At 41.5% G+C, this 23,315-nt stretch overlaps 1 protein-coding gene across 1 annotated transcript; it reads right to left on the reverse strand.

The window, feature by feature from the left end:
* Positions 1 to 4,523: 4,523 nt before the first annotated feature.
* Positions 4,524 to 23,300, reverse strand: LOC137283866 (chitinase-3-like protein 1). The gene is made up of 13 exons (XM_067815544.1): positions 23,067 to 23,300; positions 13,756 to 13,991; positions 11,936 to 12,188; positions 11,378 to 11,502; positions 10,562 to 10,652; positions 9,938 to 10,135; positions 9,423 to 9,557; positions 8,454 to 8,591; positions 6,874 to 6,882; positions 6,386 to 6,403; positions 5,870 to 6,012; positions 5,105 to 5,301; positions 4,524 to 4,690 (listed from the first exon to the last, which is right to left on the reverse strand). The coding sequence occupies exons 1-13, from the start codon at positions 23,298 to 23,300 to the stop codon at positions 4,524 to 4,526; spliced, it is 1,944 nt and encodes a 647-aa protein (XP_067671645.1).
* Between the last annotated feature and the right edge of the window lie 15 nt (positions 23,301 to 23,315).

A 23,315-nucleotide genomic window follows, 5' to 3' on the forward strand; every position in this document is an offset into this window, starting at 1 on the left:
CGGTGTGGAGAGAGGCAAAATTGCACACCCATGTTGACTGTATATTCGGTGTGGAGAGAGACATAATTGCACACCCATGTTGACTGTATATTCGGCGTGGAGAGAGACATAATTGCACACCCATGTTGACTGTATATTCGGCGTGGAGAGAGGCATAATTGCACACCCATGTTGACTGTATATTCGGTGTGGAGAGAGACATAATTGCACACCCATGTTGACTGTATATTCGGCGTAGAGAGAGACATAATTGCACACCCATGTTGACTGTATATCCGGCGTGGAGAGAGACATAATTGTACACCCATGTTGACTGTACGTACATTCGGTGTGGAGAGAGACATAATTGCACACCCATGTTGACTGTATATTCGGTGTGGAGAGAGGCATAATTGCACACCCATGTTGACTGTATATTCGGTGTGGAGAGAGACATAATTGCACACCCATGTTGACTGTATATTCGGCGTGGAGAGAGACATAATTGCACACCCATGTTGACTGTATATTCGGTGTGGAGAGAGACATAATTGCACACCCATGTTGACTGTATATTCGGCGTGGAGAGAGACATAATTGCACACCCATGTTGACTGTATATTCGGTGTGGAGAGAGGCAAAATTGCACACCCATGTTGACTGTATATTCGGTGTGGAGAGAGACATAATTGCACACCCATGTTGACTGTATATTCGGTGTGGAGAGAGACATAATTGCACACCCATGTTGACTGTATATTCGGCGTGGAAAGAGGCATAATTGCACACCCATGTTGACTGTATATTCGGTGTGAAGAGAGACATAATTGCACACCCATGTTGACTGTATATTCGGTGTGGAGAGAGACATAATTGCACACAAATGTTGACTGTACGTACATTCGGTGTGGAAAGAGACATAATTGCACACCCATGTTGACTGTATATTCGGCGTAGAGAGAGACATAATTGCACACCCATGTTGACTGTATATTCGGCGTAGAGAGAGACATAATTGCACACCCATGTTGACTGTATATTCGGCGTGGAGAGAGACATAATTGTACACCCATGTTGACTGTACGTACATTCGGTGTGGAAAGAGACATAATTGCACACCCATGTTGACTGTATATTCGGTGTGGAGAGAGGCATAATTGCACACCCATGTTGACTGTATATTCGGTGTGGAGAGAGACATAATTGCACACAAATGTTGACTGTATATTCGGTGTGGAGAGAAACATAATTGCACACCCATGTTGACTGTATATTCGGCGTGGAGAGAGACATAATTGCACACCCATGTTGACTGTATATTCGGTGTGGAGAGAGACATAATTGCACACCCATGTTGACTGTATATTCGGCGTGGAGAGAGACATAATTGCACACCCATGTTGACTGTATATTCGGCGTGGAGAGAGGCATAATTGCACACCCATGTTGACTGTATATTCGGCGTGGAGAGAGACATAATTGCGCACCCATGTTGACTGTATATTCGGTGTGGAGAGAGACATAATTGCACACCCATGTTGACTGTATATTCGGCGTGGAAAGAGGCATAATTGCACACCCATGTTGACTGTATATTCGGTGTGGAGAGAGACATAAATGCACACACATGTTGACTGTATATTCGGCGTGGAGAGAGGCATAATTGCACACCCATGTTGACTGTATATTCGGCGTGGAGAGAGACATAATTGTACACCCATGTTGACTGTATATTCGGCGTGGAGAGAGACATAATTGCACACCCATGTTGACTGTATATTCGGTGTGGAGAGAGACATAATTGCACACCCATGTTGACTGTACGTACATTCGGTGTGGAAAGAGACATAATTGCACACCCATGTTGACTGTATATTCGGTGTGGAGAGAGACATAATTGCACACCCATGTTGACTGTATATTCGGTGTGGAGAGAGACATAATTGCACACCCACGTTGACTGTACATTTGGTGTAGAGAGAGACTTAACTGCACACCATGCTGAATGTATTCTATTCTATATACCATGTTCTTTTGTAACCCAATATTCCAGCTAATAGTCGACTCTTTAGTAAAGTCGGATCATATCACATGATTCAGAAACACCCTAAAAAACAACAGGATACCATTACTGACTGATGCAAGTGAGGACATCGATGCCAGCATTAAGATACTTGTGGGAAGCAAGTAAAGACACTTTAGTACCTATATAACTGTTTGCTTCCTAGTTTTCCATTCACCTGATGAAGGATCAAGATTGTACTTCAGTATGTCGTGTTCCTCATAATAAAGCTGACATACGTACATGATTCTCACTTCTACATGAGGTAATATTTGTGTCTCCTCCGCAGCCTACTCTGATATGATAAACACCAGATAGCCGATGTGTGTAAAAATGAATACCAGATTCAAAGTTCAAACCGCCTTCACCAAATCCATGATCATTTCAGCAAGTAGTTCAAATACACTGACATTTCTTTTCATGATTTGTTTGAAGCAAATGTTCACTTACTCTGATGTTAAACAATCATTTATTGCGATGTTTCCCTTTGTCCATGTTAACCATATATTGCAATCTTGTCATAACCACCTTAAAGAGAACTAATTTCGACTGATGAAAAAATCCTATTTTAAAAGTCTCTCTTTCCAGTTGGTAGGATTACCGTCACGGTGGGGTGTCATTATCAACTAAAGGGAATGGTTCCAGTGGCTATGCCCATAAGATCAATGTGTATTATTTTTATGTGAGTAATTAACACTATCATTCAACAGTCTTGATGTAATCATTAGCCCAGATGACACTGGACGGTTAGTTTTCACGCATTTCATGTTTGATTACATGAATTAGGCTGGACTTACATATATCGGGTAAACATAACTGGATTGTGATTTAGAAGTCGCTTTTTCTCAGTACATACAAAACATGAAAGCATTGGAAATAGTTTTGAAAACTACTCTGAAAACTCAAAACTTATTCATAATTTACCTCTGCATCTATGAGGTGTGTAGTGGGCCTTTCAGAATAAACAAGACCGATTCATCCCCATCCTCAAGGCGACATTTCACTTAATTAACCTGAACTGCAGTGCCGGCGATGCTTAGCTGGGATCATCAAATACAAAGTGTCAGTGTTTATGTGAGTGAGGATGGGTTAAAGCCTGTTTGACCTACAGTATTATGAAATGATCACTTGGGATTAGAAGAGTCTCTATGGCTCTATGCCCTGGTGGAACAATAAATCAGGGACCAGTCTCCCTCTTGAAAAGTCAATAGTTACAAGATGCCTGACAACACCGTCAGTATGATTTGGTGATAAAAGGCGATTTAGAATTAGTCTTTTAGCAACCCCGCGTGTCGTGAAGTGACTAACGGAATCGGGCGGTCAGGCTCACTTACTTGGTTGACACATGTCATTGTATCCCACTTGCGGAGATCGATGCTCATGCTTTTGTTCACTTGATAATGCAGACTTTCGATTCGATTCATTCCGCGGCCATATGGAATATTGCTGAGTGCGGTGTTTAAAAGACATGAAAAACAGCCAGCCAACTGTTATCTGCAGTAAATCGAGTCAATCATCTAGTCGAATGATGTTCACCAGTGACAGAAGATTGGTTGTTAGATCCCATGGCTACGTATAACCAAATACGTTAAACGATGGTACTTGATGCTACCCTGGCGTTTCCTAGTGACAGGATAAAACAAAGACCGGCCGACGGGTCAATGTCAGTATACTATGTGGGGTATGAATCAGAGACTGTTACATGGTACTTCAGTTGACTAACGCCAAGTAAAGTCAGGCCAGTACAATCAGCCACGCACCAAGTACATGCGCGTTGTACATGGGCATTGCTATTGAAAACCAACAATCTTGGCCTCATTCCACTTCACATATTAAACTTGTGATGATGTATGTGAAACCAAAAGACACTCGGATGAGATTCACTATATCACAAATATCTGTTTCTGGTGTCCCTCAACGCCATACTACTTATAATGCTCTTTCTTCATAAAACAATCAATGACGGGCAACAATTAATTTTCACCTATGTGACGACCTCGCGTACAACTGTACCAACACTGTGTCTCGCGTCCTCTAGCGTAATAGTTTATGGTTGACCCTTTGTTCGTGAAAAAAGTAATAACGCATTTAACATGCAAAATGTATTTATTGGAAGAATATTTTATCTACAGAATAAAAAAATATAAAATTCTATAATAAAACGATACAATGATCAAGGTGTATATCACATGAGCTTTGTTCTTTGTTACACTGTACACTCAAACATTTACATCGCATAACGATAAAATGTACATTGTATTTCGTCAGAATGTAATATATAAGAATGTAAATATATTTATCCAAATTACTGAGGTAATTTATAAATAGCAGTTACATAGAGGTCTCTACAAGGACTTTAAAATTTCACTTGCAAAAGATGGTCATAGTGTAGAGTCTCAACCTAAATGAACAGTTTGAGGTTTCTCAGAATTTTGGAAGCTTGATTGAATCGTGTAGGATTGCCGTCGTCGGTTCGAACCCTTTAGAACCACCTGCTGCAGGTGGCCCTGTTGGTTCTATAGTCACAGAGCTTGATGCAGGGGTTGTAGACGAATGTTGCCGGGCACTCACACACAATGCTAATCACGCCTCTTCTCCACGCCACGAACAAGCGAGGGTTACCTTGCACCAGAGTATCGGAGTTGGCATCTGAAAAACATTGAGACCAAAAAGTATATAATATACCTAAGAGGTGTAATTTTGAAAGAAATGCTTATCATGTGATAGAGCGTGTATGTTCAGAAGATGTGGGTCGTCTATGAGACGGTGAATATCCTCAGTATTATAAGGGTATTTTCTGAGACGAGTGTATGTCCTCAGAAATATATGGATATCCATTGACTGCAGAGTGTATGTCATGAAGATGCTGATATCAATTAAGAAGAGTGGATATCATCAGAAAGACGTGGATATCAACTGAGGGGAGTCTGTATGGTCATGAAGACACTGGAATCAATTAAGATGAGCGAATATCCTTAGAAAGATATGGATATCAAATAAAGGGAAGCGTGTGTGGCCATGAAGACATTGATATCTTTTAAGAGGAGAGTCTATCTGACTCACTTGAAAGTCGAAGGCTGCACACATCCGGCCCTACAGGTCTTGAGAAGGGGATCCTTGGGGGGCTCAGAGTAGGTCTTCGAGGAGCTTTCGTTGTCGGAGCACTTGTCCCCTCCGTGGGTATAGGAGTCGTAGTCGGCGTCGTTGAAGGCGTTGGTGTGGTTGTAACCCAGCCCGGGTCAGATGGGGTGGAATCATCACTGCAGATGAAGTACACATATCAAAGACATTTACCAAAACCATACTACCTTCACAAACAACAATATTTGATTACCTGAACTCAGATGACCCGTGAAGATACGGGTTAGACTCGTTCCTCTTCAACCTATGCTTACCGTGAGAGTCGACTGATGGGATCGGGTAGTCAGACGCACGATGTTATAGGTAAGAACTTCAGGAAGTTACCTGTCGAAGTTCATGAGGTCTCTGGATTATCCGGTTTGTCTGAAATTGGCTCGATTATATACTGATAGCCATCGTGTGGCTGGATTATTGCTGGGGACAGCTTCAAACAGTAAACAAAAACCCAACCTCAGAAACAAGCATGCTCGTAAAATTATATGTGATGCATTCAGAAGTCAATAGCAATATATCTGATTGATCAGTTTTGATTATTAGATAAATGTACTGAAAAACAGCTACGGGAAAGGAAATGATTCTTTAAAATGTTTTGTTAATTCCCTTCTCCAAACAAGCCGACGACGTGACTAGACACTTCTCTGGCTGTTTCATTGCTGACCAGTCTGAACAGATTGTTCCAGAGAGTACCTCGGTGTGGTCGGGACGTCACTGGGCGTGGTTGTCGATTGGCGAATGGCGGTTGTTGTGGCTTCCGGTGTTGTTGTAGTTTCAGATGTTGTTGTCGTAGATACAGCGTCCGTTGTAGTCAGCTGAGCTGTCGTTGTCGTCTCCTCACTAACATAGCAACATATTCAATCGCTATACATAAGATATCCCTATGTGATAACTGTCATGGCCTCTTGGTATAAATGAAGCCGAACAAAGCTGCTCTCGGTGTAAGCTAAGCTAAGCTGCGGTTACTGCCTGTCTTCCATCTTTCATAGAGCAGGACATAAGAAGCACAATGATAGCGTCATCCTTGAACGCAGCTAGAAGCAATACTTCATCAGATTCCATGAAGGTGCAGTTGAAAAGAGCTTTCAAGCATGGAGAAAAAGTCGTGCAAAGCGGCCTTCGCAGAGCAGAGTTGCGTCCCTTGAGCGTCTCATGACCACTCATTTGTCAACGTAAGCCCCACCAAAGCTGATAAGTGAGTGAGTACACACACTGTGTGGTTGTCGGCTCGCGAATGGCTGATGTTGTAGTTGGAGTGAGTGAGTGTTTTACGCCACGTTAAGCAATATTCCAGCAATATCACGGCTGGGGACACCAGAAATGGGCTTCACACATTGTACCCATGTGGAAAATCGATCCCGTTTCTTCGGCGTGATGAGCGAACGCTTTATACACGAGGCTACCAAACCGCACCTGTATCAAGTTAGCGTGGAGATGACGGTGTTCCAGAGCTCTGGGTTTCACAAGAGTGTTAACTGTTTACGATCTGCGTCAGTTTGCATTTTCCCACCGGGAAACCTCACTCGGAATTCGAACCGAAGATTCCAAGATTCACTCCTATAGTGATCCTTGTCCTTTATCGTAATAACGTTGCTTCTGCGTTTAATCCAAGATAAGAATCTCGAAGATTTGCGATTTCTAGAAACGCTTCGCCGTGCTTTAAGCTTCAAAACCTCTTAATTCAAAGAGTCAAACACAGCACCCACCTGTACCGCTGGGTGGTCATGTCACAGATCGTTGATCACGTTGAAATGTCTGTCTGTCTGTCTGTCTGTCTGTCTGTCTGTTGACCACACATCACACGGACAGTCTGTCTGGGAGTACTCATGTTTTTGAAGGTCGTCGGTGTGGCCGTTGTGCTATTTAAGCGCAGACCTCGGGTGTTCACGAGGACAGCTACAACGCAAGGCTCAGATCGGAAGATTTCGCTCTTTTTTGCCCATACGTTGCCGCGTATCCAAGGTTCATATACTCGGTACCCATCTCGGAACCTTGCCCAGACTTAAAGAAACACTTTCACCACTGTGCTACCAGGCCGCCCAAGCGTATATTTGTGTAAAGCATGTGAAGAAGCATTTGATACCATACCGTGCTGCGATATGAATCATAAAGTATGTGGATATCAATAACTCAATGATAAACAATGATAATGCCATGGAATATTTATACAATTGAGTAACTGCGCTTTCTATAATAAGAAAGAAAAGAAAAACCTCCATGATGGATGATGGCAAAAAAGTAAAGCGATCAAGTTTTGTCTTTGTGAGATATTATCTTGTCTGGGTATCATGATGCTGAGAAGCAATATTTCAGAGACACCAGTGGGCTATTCACATACTACCCATGAGGGATTCGCACCCATGCTTTTGGGCGTAACAAGAGAACGCTTCAACCACTGGGCTACACCACCGCCCCTCATAGGTGTGGACCAGGGGGTCCTTTCACGAAGCAGCCATTACTGAGGTTACCGTTAGCTCCCATTCTTCAACACTGCATTAAGGTTATCTTAGTGACTTACGATCACCTTAGTGCTTTGTGGAATGACCCCCCTGGACCGCTGGTGTTTCTTCGACTGTCTATAATAATGTTTCTATTTTGGCTGGATCTGGAGTTCAAGAGTATACCTTGTTTTGACAGACAGTTAAGTACCTTTTATACATTCACAGAGGCAAGGGTTCCTGTGAGTAAGTAAATATATTGATCGATGAAATCAGTCATCACATGATTCGATCTGTTGTCCTCAACATAGCAACAAAAATATGGTATGGGAACGCTTTGTACAGAGGCATCCTGGGGCACCTTTCACGAAGCAAGGAGCCCCAGCTAACCATAGTGCAATGTTAAAGAATGCGAGTTAACCCTGGTAAAGGTTGCTTCGAGAAAGGAGTCGGTGATCATGTGACAAAAAGGAGTCAGCAGGATGTTTGTTTTGGTTCACATTGCAACAGAAACTATTTACCACCTCGCATATATGATTTCGACACGATGATTATGGCGCATTTATTTCTTAAAGGGAAAATAGTAATTTGAAAAATGAAAATAGTAAAATGAGAAATAGAATTAGTTTTAGTTAATGGATATTTGGCAACGTTGTTTGACGAATATACATGCTCATGTCCTCAATGAGACTAAATAAACAGTAGACTATATTTTAAAAAACACGAAAACATGTCATACCACAATACCGTTTGTCTCCATGTGTAGTTTGACTAATGATACCTCCAATTTGTCATGTGGAGAAGATACTAGAAATTTATTGATCTAATGTCACTTACACTTCCCCGTCCGATGGCAGTTGTTCCAACAGGGCGCCTGCTAGAGGGTAGCGATTGTCTCCGCAAATGTTTCGAAAATCGTCGAAGTCTAGGGACCAGATCATAGACCCGGCCAAACCGCGGTCCCGTATGTACTTAGCCTGGAAGCAGACCAAACAATGAGTGAGTTTGTTTTACGATGTTTTAGCAATATCGGCAGGGGACATTAGACACAATGCTAGAAGCTAGAGGAAAACGAAACCCTGTCCCAAACCATAAGAAACCTCTGCTAGATGCATACTATATCATAGATCACTGTCAACTAGTAATGACACCGGATATTCGCGAAAAGGGGCGCGTGTCCTTTCACTACGGTGGCACTTGTCGTGGACAAATGCAAAGGATAGTCAGTTGTTCACTTGAAAACACTGAATATACTCCAGTAGAAACCCTAAGACATATAGGACATACAGCCAGCTCACCGCAGAATACCTACAACTGGCACAAACAGAATAGCTACAGACTGCAAGAGAATACCTACAGCTTGCAACGGAATACCCACAGCTTGCAACATAATATCTACAGCTTGAATCAGAATACCTGCAGTTGGCAACAACAAAATACCTACAGCTTGCAAAAGAATATCTATACCTTGCAGCAGACTACCTACAGCTTGCAACAGAATCCCTACAGCTTGCAACATAATATCTACACCTTGAATCAGAATACCTACAGTTGGCAACAGCAGAATGCCTACAGTTGCCAAAAACGGAATACCTACAGCTTGCAAAAGAATATCTACATCTTGCAACAGAATATCTCCAGTTGGCAACATCAGCATACCTTTCAAAAGAATGTCTCCTATGGACAACTACAAATTGCAACAAAATAGAAACAACTGGCAACGTAATACCTATTGACTCCAATAGTATGACTGCCTGCAAATGTATACTAATAGCACACTGAGATGAGTAAGCTGTCAAAAGACTTACCTTTTCACGGACACTGAGAATATTGTCGTACCCAACCCAGTTGATGTCGTTGCCGACTTGGCCGTAGGCCATGGGACTGTCGTGGGTGGCGCTGTACGTGGACGTCCAGTTTCCCGTCAGTAGCAGCTCGCAGATCTAGTGAAGAAGGAATCGCGTTTGGACGCCGCATTTAATGTAAGACATAGGGCTGTGGATCATCCACTGCCACCCACGGAACTATCCACTGGATACACATACCCTGGTTTCCATTTCCACTAAACTGTTTTGTTTTTGTTTTTTTCGTGGATGAACTGGATGAATTGTTTTCAGCATAAGGTAAACTGGAAAGTACTCAAACGAAACTGCAGTCGCGTCCATGACATTTATCACTACATATTGGATAATCAAAGAGTAGTTGTACTCACTGACCACTCAACTGAAAGATAAAAGCCCTTTTCCACGAAAACAACATCTGTGTTTCTAGAAACCAATATATGACTCAGAAGAGCTAGGTATGGTGTAGCTGAGTCTTGTACCTCAGAATAGGAGAGACTTCCGTTAGCTCTCGTGTTTGGACCTGCCATTCCAGGTCCAGCCGAACGCTGACCAAGTCCGAAGTTGACGGGGTTGGGGTCACTAGACGCTAGACGGAATGTGCGTCCAAAAGCCGCTACACCAAGAACCACCTTCTCACGCGGAGCTTTAGCATTTAACCAGCCGGTGATCGCGTCATCCTGAAACGTTAATGTCAAGACCATTTTCTCACATTTCACTCTCAGATTTCCAACCTCATATTTTTTAATGTCTCAAGTAAAATATTGTGCAGTCAACATTTTATGCCTAACTCGTGGTATATCAAATCGTTCTTCGCCTTCATAATGTTCATTATCCCTTCCTGCTTCCGGTTCAGTCGAGTGACGGAACAAGAATAAGGAGAAATTTACTATTTTTATCATTAAACTGTTTATCTCTCGTCACGCCAAAGGACAGTGTTTGATTGCACTCAAGGGTACAAACTGTGGAGAATACTTCTACTGTCCCTTGGCGTGACCTCTTGGAATATTGCTAAAAGTCGCCTTCATTCCACACATTAAACTGTACCAAACAGTGTCCCTTGTCCATGTTACCTCCATATTGCGACTCAATAATGGTTTACGTACCACGTCCGGGTAGAGGGCGCTGTGAATCCCTGTTGAGGTCTCCCAACTGCCGTGGAGGTCATACGCCATGATATTAATGAAGTCAACATGGCTGCAAAATCAGTACAATATTATTAAGACATATTCAAAAACGTATGGTGACTTATCCCTGTTACATTGCTTGCAACACATTACGCTTTTCTCTTATCTGTTTCACTTAATTACCATCGTATTATAACTTTACTTTATCTTTTAATCAAAGCATTTCTCCATGGCACTAGGTTATGACCTAAAACCTGGAATGCCACACCCAATGAAATAAGTATGAAAATTAGAAAACCGGAAGTGGGTGAGTCTGGTTTGATTATACAATGAAATGCCATTAAAATTATACCAGGCTTAATCAAGGGGCATATTGTCAATAGTGTGTGTGTGTGTTGGGGGGGGGGTGTTATTCTGCAGAAAAACGTTTTATAAATAAGTAATAATCCGAGGTACGTTTCTTCTCTGCTTATGAACATGCCAGGAATGAGTCAACGGGTTGTTTAATTTGGTTCTCATGGTAACCAAAAACAAGTAACACTGCACATACACGAATCATTTCGTCACGTTTCTGGCGTTAATTTTTATAAAAGGGAAACAGTTAAACGAGACACAGCAATTCATCGTGGTGATTTTTAATAACGGAAATATCAAATGAGTTTTTAGTTAATGGTTATTTGCCGACCTTCGGCGAATCAAATACTGGCTAACCAAGATTCGGTTGATATTTTCCTAATCGAAAAACACCTACGATGAATCACCGATGTCGTTACATGTAAACGTTGTTTGACGTACCGACTCATGTTCTCGATCTGGTAGTAGTTATTTGCTTGGTTGATACCGGCAACAACAGCGATGGTCAAAAGCAACTTTGGCAAATTGCTTGCACGGGCCTCCTGAGTGAAAGCTGTGTCAAGCGCCTGTAATACATAAAGTACTACTAGAAATCTTTGTATTGTGTTTGTTGTTATAAGACATACAGAACGGAATGTCCACATCTGAGTTGTTTCTACTTATTTCCAACTCTAGAAACCAGGATGCTCCGGTTCTGTACTGCAGCCAGTCATAGCTGAATTACCTTTCCGTGAGGGGTTGTGGGGTAGCCTCGTGGTTAATGAGTTCTCTCTCCACGCCGAAGACACGGGTTGGAATCTCCACATGGGTACTATATGTGAAGTCCATTTCTGGCGTTCCCCGACGTGATATTGCTGGAATATTGCTAAAAGCGACATAAAACAAAACTCACTCACTTACTCACTGCCTTGTTATATCGCTTCATGTTCTGGAACAAATGACCCTGAACTCAGATTCCAGTATAGTTCCTCAACTACCTTTCGCGTCATCTAGACATACCTGAAGCAATGTGGTAAACCTGGGCCTGTCGGTTGGGGGGCCTCCTCTTCCGGCAGGGTATTCCCAGTCAATGTCAAGGCCATCAAATTTGTGCTCTCGTAGATACCCAATGGCCGACTCTGAAAAAGTCGCCATGTTGGCTGCGCTGGACACCAGTCTTGTGAACTGGCTATTGTCCGCCTCCCAGCCGCCGATAGCCAACAGAACCTTAAGAGCGGGGTTGGACTTCTTTAGGGACATTATCTCACCGTACCTGCCAGGAAACAGTATCAATTGTTAATATCAACAATGATGATGATGATGATGATGATGATGATGATGATGATGATGATGATGATGATGATGATGCTAAAATCCAGCTCAACGATTAGATTTTCGAATTGTGTAGAAACTATCATACATCTGCTCAACAATTCAAGTACATTTATTGACTTTTTGAGTTTGTGTCTCGGATTGTTCGCTAAGAATTTTCTGGAGTGGAATAATGGATTGTACTTCTGTCTATAATCACATTGCAGAGGCTGAAGCACGCTCCCGCCTGGTTGTTAAAGCATTCGCTTTATTTCATGAAATATATATAAATTGGTTGGTATGTTGTTTTCTTCCTGTATACCTTGATATAAATAAAGAGAGGTTAGTCGGGACAGGTGCCTCCCAGTAGGAAATGTTCAACATTTATATTTAGAATACAGCTGGATTTGCTTTCGATTGAATGCACCATTGCTCAAGACAATGTCCTTCATATATTTCATACCCTTTTTTAATTATGAAACAAACAGCCCAGTATCGATGAAAGGTACAAAGTTTAGGAGGGATGTATATAGAGCATGAAACAACATCTTTTCACAAAGTGTTTTTAATAATATATATTTATTATTTTTGATATAGAATTATATTTTTTCCACTTGAGTAGATTAGCGTCACCAAAAGGTGACAGTGTCTCGAGTGCCAGGTGTTGCATAAGGATGGGTATAACAGAGAATTGTGTACAGAGAAGCTTATATTGTGATGTGATATGTATTAAAATATTGGAAGACTTTTGTATAACGTAAAAACACTTATAATCGAGTTAATGCTTTAGTTAAGCAAGAACACAACAAAAATCGCTATGCTTGATTAAACTCTAATAAAAGATTTTAATCATGTCAAAATAAAAAAATATTTGGAAATAAGGAAAAGAACAATTTAACATCAACACGTTGATTAAGAGTTTGTTTGTTTGTTTGATCTAGTTTGTTTCTCCACTCTCCAAAACAAGCCCTGAGATTTTACACAACAACTTGATTTGGCCAGGACATATCAAAGATCACTGATCCAAAACACTGAGAAACACTTTAACAAATATGATGAAGAACAGAACTTCAAATCGAGCTTAACTTGACTCCCGGTATGAAAATTGGAAATATTCGTAGATTTCGGTGTGTTACGAAATTTTCCAAACGCATGTCGAAATATTGGTTTTAGACCAGTGTAACACAATACATACCGATTTCATGTTTGTGTCGGTAAATACCAATAAACCCGCTATATTGCGGAGTCCTAGTGCTGCCGCAACTATTCTAAGGTAAATAATCTCCTTATCCATTTAAACTTCAAACACATATGGTATTGAAACGTTTGAAAAAGTATTTAAAGGGGCTAGGGAGTGCGGTAAACAAGTGTGTGAAAAGGGGGGATAATTTGAGTTTTAATTGTCGCTATTTTACCTGTCAAATTAGGGATCTGCTTAACCACGATAATTTTTGTAATGTTCGAAACCTGCAGTCAGGAATTTAACTGAAACATTCATTCGCAGTGAACAGAAAACAGGATTAGCTCACAGTGTAAAGTCGTTGTATTCAGTAGGGTTGATGGTGTTGTTCTCCAGGGCGGCAAAGGCATAGATGATGTGTGTACACAGCGCTGGGTCAATGTCCTGTGGGGTGAAGACTGCGTTTACCCTGTACTGAGACCAGTTTGTGAAGTAGCAGAACCGCACATAGCCGTAACTTCTCGAGAAGGCGAGAAACAACGCCAGCAGCAGGGTGAGCGTAGAGACAGAGACCAACATCCTGGCCTGGGGATAAAGAAGCTATCTTTGTTTCTGTATGACAGTCTATGTCGAATTAAATCTTAGTCCGACAATCCAGTGATTGATGTCATGCTTATTGATCTGGAATACGATTATACATCAACCAAGTCAGCGAGCCTAACCACTTTATCCAGTAGGTTGAACAATCGGCTGAAGATTAATTCTGACCAAGATCTTCACGGATCATGTAGAAAATGTCAGTTATGGCATCGGATTTAAAGTGAATCCTGTTAAATAAATTTTGTTATCTTTTTCAAGCCTATGAAGACATTAGACTGAAACAAAATGGAACCCCAACGCCTCTCGATCATCTAAAGACTACTCTGGTATGCTTGTGCTATAATGGAACTATTGTTTAACCTGCCTTGAAACCCATATTTCATACTGTGAAATGTTTGAAATTTGAATTTGAAAATAAGGTCAAAGTAAAACACCATACGATGATTCATTGCAGACATACATACCTGTGCAAGTGGGTTATTGAGGTTAAGATTAGGTAAGGTTAGTTTTAATCAAATGCTTAATCAATATTTCAGTTTACATGGAGCAGACCCGCATTTGCAACCTTGATGAAACCTTTTGTCAGGGATATGATGCTAACACGCGGGGATCATAAACAGTAAGAATCTGAATCGACGCAATGGTGTGCTCTGGAACCACCGATATAGGGGCGGTTGGGTAGCCTCGTGTAGAAAGCGTTCGCTCATCACACCGAGGATCCGGGCTCGATTTCCCATATGGGTCAATGTGTGAAGCAGATTTCTGGTGTGCCCCGCCATGATGTTGCGGGAATACTGCTAAAAACGGTGTAAAGAAAATTCACTCACTCACTCACGCACTCACGCACTCTTACAACCTGTTTAGGCTGACGGTAGTTGTTTTGTGTTTCCCCATCTTCTTCCGGTCCTGTATTTTCACTCGATATGATATAAAGTTTTATTTCTCATTGAAACATGTGGGTTTTTTTATTCACACACACACATACTCACATAAAAAGTTCTTTCTTTCTCTACATTGACAAATGGGATACGATTTCATCTACATCATGAATTAACTCAAAGACTATCACAAAATCATCTATGTTTAAAATTTGATTTTAGAAAAAGTACACAAATAGTGAAAAACATTTATTTATGCATTAATAAAAATAGCCACTTCCTTCCAATTCAAGGCTGGAAATAAAAAAACAAAAAAAACCCTTTTATATAGCCTTTTAGAAATAGACATGTTCTATACTCGACAACAAATACCAACGACACATTTAAGAGAAATATATTTAACAAATTCTATATCAAGACATTTGAAAACACGTCTACATTTTCTCACTCACTGACGTCAACACAGATACACAACACCTCAAATCGAAAATACAGGTGTTTGTTTTTCAGCTCATGTAAAAGTATTTTACAGTTTGCAGTATATCGATCCTAATTACACAAAATATGAACTTTAAATGTCATCCGCGTGTACTCCGGTGTGTCATCTAGCTAGGCACGGTAGTGAAGTGTCTGGTATGCAAGTCCTACCGTGGTTTCCGTATGGACACCAACTGCAGCGAAACGGAAACAACAATCTCCATTGCCTGACTACATACACGGGCGATGTACTTTATTTAGTTAATTGTAATCGTTTGTTTTAAATGTTAAATAGTCATGATTTGTTATCTGAACTTTCCTTTCAAACAAGGAACTTGCAAAATGAAACATCGGGTTTTAAGTAAAATTCTTTTCGATTTGTTGAGAGAAAGTGTTTACATTTATATACTGTGCAAGGCGATCTTAGCGCTAAGGTGACCATAAGCGTAAGCGTTAAGGCTGTTTTGATGATACTTGTTTCTTTGAATGTCCTTGAAAACAACAATTCAACTTGAAGTTGTAGGTAACATGTTTTAAACATCTCTCTCATAACTAGATATACCTCATAACTATAGTTAACTTCAGATCAGGGCGATAACTCAAGCAGACACACGCAAACACGCACACACGCACGCACACACCTCAGTTCACGCTCTGGCACACTCCAAATTTCCAAATCAATTTCCCTCAATTGCCTCAAGAATAAAAGACAAGTCTTCACAGCATATTGTGGCACCTTACACATCCCTCACTTAAACTGAAGAACCACGAACCACGTATAACACATTATTAGAAAACTGTATAACTCGTTGATGTAGTGGGAAGCAGATTAGAGCTACATTATAAAATATGATCTAACAACTCATTAATCACGTAAAACTGAATCTGGCCCACAAAAACTCAACTCGTCATCACCCGCAAAAAATCGCATCTCATAAAGCCCGGGCACCAAAAACTTAATGTTGTCGGTAATGAAATTAGAAATTCGAACAGCAATCGTACTGAGAGATATTTAGAAGCTGAGTACTCGTTAGTAACATGATTTGTGGAAGATGACTCATAATTGTACAAAATAGGTTATATGAGGCACCGCTTTAGCCATGTTAAATCCGGACATATCTGGGTGAAATATTCCTCCTATATAGTCTGTATAAGTATGGCTCAAAGCATCTACTCACCAAGTTACTGTCCCGGTGTATGTAACAAAGTGACCAATTTTTCAAAAATCAGCTGGTTATATTCACTTCCACCTACAATGAAAGTCGCTCATTAGGCAGCCGTCACTATACCGCGAACAGCCGTGGTGTGAAGGAAGCGCTCCCTACGGCCTTGCCAGCACGCACGGGGAAGACTATGGGTGGGCGCCGGGGGTCCCAACAATAGCTGGTCGGGCACCCTGCTGGTGCGTGGGACTGCAAGGAAACTGTACTTGCGTGTAGAAGTTTACACAAACTGACCCGTTACATGGTAAGACAAATCAGAAATATCATGGGATCTTATCTCCAGCGCTCATCCTGTGAGAACGTTTGGACATCGTACGCCGAGAGTCCTGTGATTTTTTCTGTCATCAAAAGACTGAACTACTTTCAGGAAAGATTATTTCATCGTATTAGTAACACTGATACGTGACAATTTTCCAAAGTTTCTGAACTCGTTATCGATTAAAGAAATATTGATATAACTACGTCAAATGTTTGATTTTGTATGGTGTTTACAACTCTGCAGTCATGGTTAGTTAAAACGTTAGAATCGTTACTGGACAATGTATTAGCCGCATAGATGTTCATGCATTCAGTGGTTACTACAAAACATGTTATTTTTATATATCATTTCAATTTATATCACAATAACTTATGATAATAAGATGTGTAAATGAGCTTGATATGAATAGAGAATAAAACTGAATATATATGATAATAAATAGTATACTATACGAGTTTGATCAGTCGCAAATAGAAAGCCTCATGGCTCCACAGTCTACAAGTACGTCGTCTACACAGTGTATTAGGAGTGTAGATATTATCATCTTTGAGGATGACTGCGAGTGAGTTTAGTTTTACGCCGCATTCCTGTTTTATGGAGTGTGGCTCTAAATTGTTATTAGTTAAACCAGAGGAGGTTACATAAAATGTGTCAATTTTTCGAAAAAAGTCCATAATTTAACTGAAAATGATAATTCTTCTTCACACATCACATTATTATCTTCGTAGGTGTAAATGCCAGTTAAGGTATCATTTTCGTAGAAGAGTGACTTGAGTAAAACTTAACGCCGCTTCTAGAAATATTCATGCAATATCACTGCTCGGGGGACACCAGAAATTGCCTTCACACATTGTACCCATGAGAGGATTTAATCCGGGTCTTCGGCATGTGAGCTAACGCATCAATGGCTAGACTTCTCGCCGCTCCTCTCGCTACGTGGAGGAATCGGACAGTACGGACTTTGTAGGCACTTGTATCTAATGCGCTAATAGGTGTCTAGACACGGACATTCATACGCAATCGGTGCCTGGCAGTTCATATGCACTAAAACAAATATGATATTGCCAAAAAGCATACCAGACGAAAAACCATGTACCGTCTGCTGTACCATATATACTGATTGTAAGGGGTGAATAACTGGATTGGTTGGTCAGTTTGGGGGATTTGGTGTCCTACTGCGGTGTGTATTCTTGACAATATTGATCACTGGGCTGTATGGTTCAGACTTGATTATGTAGTGAGCACCGCCCTCTGCCTGCACACACACACACACACACACACACACACACACACACACACACACACACACACACACACACACACACACACACACACACACACACACACACACACACACACACACACACACACACACACACATATTTTGTAGTCTTTGTAACATTTTTCTCGAGCTTCACTGTCTGTTTAACATGATAAGCATACCAAACGCCTGAGGATGTTTTTTCCGCATTTTATTACCAGTAGGAATCTGGTCTTCCGCCTTAATCGCCACCACCGTTTCGCTAATTGCTTAATGGAGATTATAAAGTACGTATCAATGCCTATAATAGCTGACCAATTGCAAGCACTGCAATAAATGCATTGCATCTATGTTTGTTAATGATATATCAGTTTGTGATTATGTCCACTGCTGTTTAAGATAGGAGTGTGGTCAGTTAGTCTGTAATCTACAAACGTCCAATCGCATGTAACGTGAAAACTATTCCTGAAACTTTGTTGATTTCCTCCAAGGTAATAATATCATAATCATATTTTCAAATGACCCAGTCTTCTCTACGAATAGTCTTCTCTACGAATAGTCTTCTCTACGAATAGTCTTCTCTACGAATAGTCTTCTCTACGAATAGTCTTCTCTATGAATACAAAGTCGTTAAGATTATCCCATTAAAATGTTTCAAATAAGGCATCGCAAATGACAACTGGACAATGGTTGATAAAATGGCAATTGGACAACAGTTGATAACATAACAATTGGACAATGGTTGATAACATGGCAATTGGACAATGGTTGATAACATGGCAATTGGACAATGGTTGACAACATGGCAATTCGTCATTGGCTGAAGTGGCTTGTTCATCATGTATAAATTCGGACACTCCCTTGCACTAGGGATGTAACATATTCCTGTCCAGTCGCATCAATACCAAACAGTCAGGGGGTGAGGTAGCATAGTGGTTAAGGCATTCGCTCGTCAGGCCGAAGACCTGGGTTCGATTCTCCACATACATGTAACGCGAGCAGCCCATTTCTGATGCCCCAGCCTTGATATTGTTTGACTATTGCTAAAAGCGGCGTAAAACTAAACCCTCTCACTCAGTTATTCACCATGCCGCCGGTTGCTCTTGGTCCCTCAGTACGTGCCTATCTCGGCAACAACCCGACTATCATCTTTCCAATGTTTACCTCTTGTCACCTTTTGTGTCCGTTCGCTTAACCTCCTGTTTACGTGGCGATGAACAGTATAACGCATGTCGTACCTGAGTACCGCTTGACCTGCGGGTTACTTTTGACCTTTAACGGGGAATCCTCGACTGTAAACACTCAGGTGTGAGGACATCAATGGTAAAGTGATGTAACATTAACAAAACAGTCGTGGGAACCAAGTGCGCAGGTTTTGTTGCACGTCGCTGAACAGTAAACCAGTTTATAAGGTTATCACAGCTTAATAAGGCCGGGAAAGGTAGCTTAGAGGTTGAAGCATTCGTGGTGTCGAAGATCCGAGTTCGATGCCCAAAATGGGTACAATGTGTGAATCTCTATTCTGGTGGTGTGGGAATATAGCTGAAACCGGCTAAAACCATACTCACTTACTAACAAGGGTTAAGGACACGAGGACGGGAATGAGGCCGGTCAAGCACCGCATTCATATCCTCACACGCCTCGGGGACATACTTACCATCAATACAGCATCCAGTACTTCCGATGGTCAGATCTACGATACAAATCATGAACAATCTTGGTCTGCGAGGAGATAAAGAGGTGTGGGTGGAGGGATAACTAGTTCCGCTTGTTCGCCTTATTATCAAAGTGCACATTTAAACTGCAGTCGTGATCCATTTGTTTAGATACATCACATATAATCATGTGATTGACAATATGAGCATCTCTCTAAGCATTTCGGCGAAGGTCAATTCTAAGTTTAGCGACATTAAACTCTATGTTATACACAGCTACTTGTTCCTTTAGAATGTGAACGGGGGAGAAAATGTATAGAGTATATCGGGTACGCGATGTTTGGCTTTAAGTCAACTACGTGTATTGCATTGCCTTGTGAACATTATGTTTGTTTCGTGACTGTTATAGAATGTAGATTGCATAAAAGCCTGCAGAGTGTAAGCTATATTTGATCGGAAGTGAACTGTTGGGTATCATCATTAATGTAGGACCCGTGAAGGTCCCGCGGTAGAATAGGCCTTCAGCAACCCATGCTTGCCATAAAAGGCGACTATGCTTGTCGTAAAAGGCAACTAACAGTATTGGGTGGTCAGGCTCGCTGACTTTGTTGACACATGGCATTGGTTCCCAATTGCGCAGATCGATGCTCGTGTTGTTGATCACTGGATTGTCTGGTCCAGACTCGATTATTTACAGACCGCCGCCATATAGCTTGATATTGCTGAGTGCGGCGTAAAACTAAACTAACTCACTCACTCACTCACTCATTAATGTAGTGTGTATCATGTGTATCTACATGTGATGGTTAAATGTTCCACGGGCACATTTCTTTCAAATTTGACGAGGGCGGAACTTGGAAAGTTTAGCGCGTGTTAATGAGTGACTGAGTGAGTTTAGTTTTACGCCGCACTCAGCAATATTCCAGCTATATGGCGGTGGTCTGTAAATAATCGAGTCTGGACCAGACAATCCAGTGATCAACAACACGAGCATCGATCTGCGCAATTGGGAACCAATGCCATGTGTCAACAAAGTCAGCGAGCCTGACCACTCGATCCCGTTAGTCGCCTTTTACGACAAGCATAGTCGCCTTTTGTGGCAAGCGTGTTAATGAGATCCTACAGATACTCATTCTTATGGTGAAAAAATGGATCATCGGGACGCGGCAAAATCAAAATTATGTTTTTTTGATGGCTTTCAAAATTGTTACGCGCACAAATAAAAGTGACGCGCGATGCCCGGGGAACTTTTCTTTAGCTTTATGTATCACTTGCAGTGACTACCATCAGGAAACTCGTCGTTCGTTCACCCAGGCCTTGTGTTGGGTGTAGCTTGATAGTAACGTACCGTCGGAAATGGACAAAAACCTCTTTTTCGGCTGTAACTCTGTTCCCTTGAAACCAGACAACTACAAATTGGATATTTCGAATAACTCACTTGGGCCTAACTGGGCATTCAGTGAGGTTCGTAAGGGGATATTCAGAAAAGCACGTTTACTCGTAAAACCAGGTAAAACTTAGAAAAACTACAAATGGCTGCTGAACACAATAGATCAGACACAGATCGCAATTAGGGCGTCCACCCAGGAACATTGACCCACCTGGCATGAAATGCATGCTCTGCAGACTGGCGCAAGGGGTCACCTCAAAGACATTTTGTGCTATTTCATGTGTGTTGATAATGTCTCATCGATTGATTAACATCTTACGTGTCTCTCTTTCCCCGCGTTTATGTTAAGATTTGTAAAAGAGTATGATACCCGATGCCCATTGAAAAACATCGTATTAAATGTCTCAAAATGTATAGTTGGCATGACCTCCAGGAGATCGACAGGACTGGATATTACCTGTAAATTGTTATGATAGGCCGTGTTTTTCCCTAGTTTAATCCCCATCAAACATTACCATATCTAAGCTGATACCTCTATCTCCTAGCCCGACCCCAACCACCGTCTGTGACAAAAGTCCTGGTTTTGCTTTTGACACGACCCCTGTTTACTGTTTCTTTTGATAGTGATGGTGAGACTTCGTAGCAGCTACATCCTTAATAGTTTCAGCTTTCGTTTATGATGGAGCTGATAAGTCTCTTTAAAAATGCCCTTTATAATAAAATATCATAGCACACTAATTTGCTAAAGGCCATGATCTGTTTCAAATAAGTCGCTTTGGACTTAATCTTTGGCATTACTCATTTCTGCACTAATATCCCCACAGTAAAGTCCTTTTTTACCTTTCCTATCTCCATAACCACTGGAACTGTAGTTAGGCCGAACTCAGTTTAACAGGTATTTCACACTTTCGCATATCAACTACATATATTGAAATTGTTGTGATACACGTGAAAAAACAGCACTTGGCACAGGACGTAAGCAGGCGCGCCCACTGGACTCCAGATTGGGGATCACGGGCCAGGCGCTTGACCCCAGACATGGGGGCCCCGGGGCAGGCACTAAACTGCAGACTTGAGGTTCTGGAACGAGAGCCCGACTCAAGACTTTGGATCCCGCTCTCTCTTAAAATCTTGTACTTGATGAGTTAAACATTCCTTGGACAATTCTACAAACGAGAATTGTTGACTTTACATGCTTATCCAATAACAGTAAGTGTATGGTCTTAGTGTCAAGGTATGCATGGGACTGGTACTGGTATCGATGGTGATGTTTGATAATTTTACTGAAATGAGTCTCAAAATGAAAGACTCTGTTAGGTAAACGTACGCAGCAAGTATAGCCAGTGCTGACAGAAGTAGGAAGAGAGTCAGTGAGTGAGTGAGCGAGTGTAGTTTTACGCCGCACTCAGCAATATCAAGCTATGTGGCGGCAGTCTGTAAATAATCGAGTGATCAACAGCATGAGCATTGATCTGCGCAATCGGGAACCGATGACATGCCTCAACCAAGTCAGCGAGCCTGATCACCCCGTCCTGTTAGTCGACTCTTACAACAAGCATTGTCGCTTTTATGGAAAGAATGCTGAAGGCCCATTCTACCCCGGACCCTCACAGGTGAGAAGTAGGCAGTCTTCATATTCGTACTCCATTGTGTCGTTTCCATCAAGACTGCATAGCCATCGCCAACACATTGATGTCGGCCATTTTCTTTTCCGGCTGTTCCATGTAAAACCCCGACGACCCCTCTTCCGGCGCCTCTTGTCGAATAGGCAAACAAAAAACTACATACGTCAGAAGTATAGTTTCATGCCCGTTGAATATACCCTTACTTTAAGATGTATTGTTTTCAGTGATAGCGTCATGGGTATGATAAGTGTTAATTAATGCATGCGCTAATTGAAACAAGAGTGATAAATACGTCATTATTCTCAGTTGCTGTGGCTGGGGCGGAGAGGATCTGCAGCCCACTATAAAGTAGGACGTTCTGATTCACATCACTACAGTACTTGATATCCATAGTAACAGTAACACGGTGAATGATGCCTCGCGGATCCAAGCTTAGACAGTTGCTACATAGGGTGAGAAGGAACTTCTTGACATCGTCGTTGTCGATGGCGCCGGACGGGGAGTCTGTGTTCAACGTTGTCGTCATGGGTCCACAGGGAGT

This window comes from Haliotis asinina, chromosome 5, assembly GCF_037392515.1.
Source record: "Haliotis asinina isolate JCU_RB_2024 chromosome 5, JCU_Hal_asi_v2, whole genome shotgun sequence".
Taxonomy (NCBI): Eukaryota; Metazoa; Mollusca; class Gastropoda; order Lepetellida; family Haliotidae; genus Haliotis; species Haliotis asinina.

Excerpts from the sequence above, each read along its gene's own strand:
- LOC137283866 (XM_067815544.1), bottom strand. The coding sequence starts at position 23,300 with ATGACGACAACGTTGAACACAGACTCCCCGTCCGGCGCCATCGACAAC. Across the intron at positions 12,189-13,755 it reads GAATACAACGACTTTACACT|GTACGGTGAGATAATGTCCC; the intron begins GTGAGCTAATCC and ends GTTTCCTGGCAG. Across the intron at positions 8,592-9,422 it reads TTCTCAGTGTCCGTGAAAAG|GCTAAGTACATACGGGACCG; the intron begins GTAAGTCTTTTG and ends GTCTGCTTCCAG.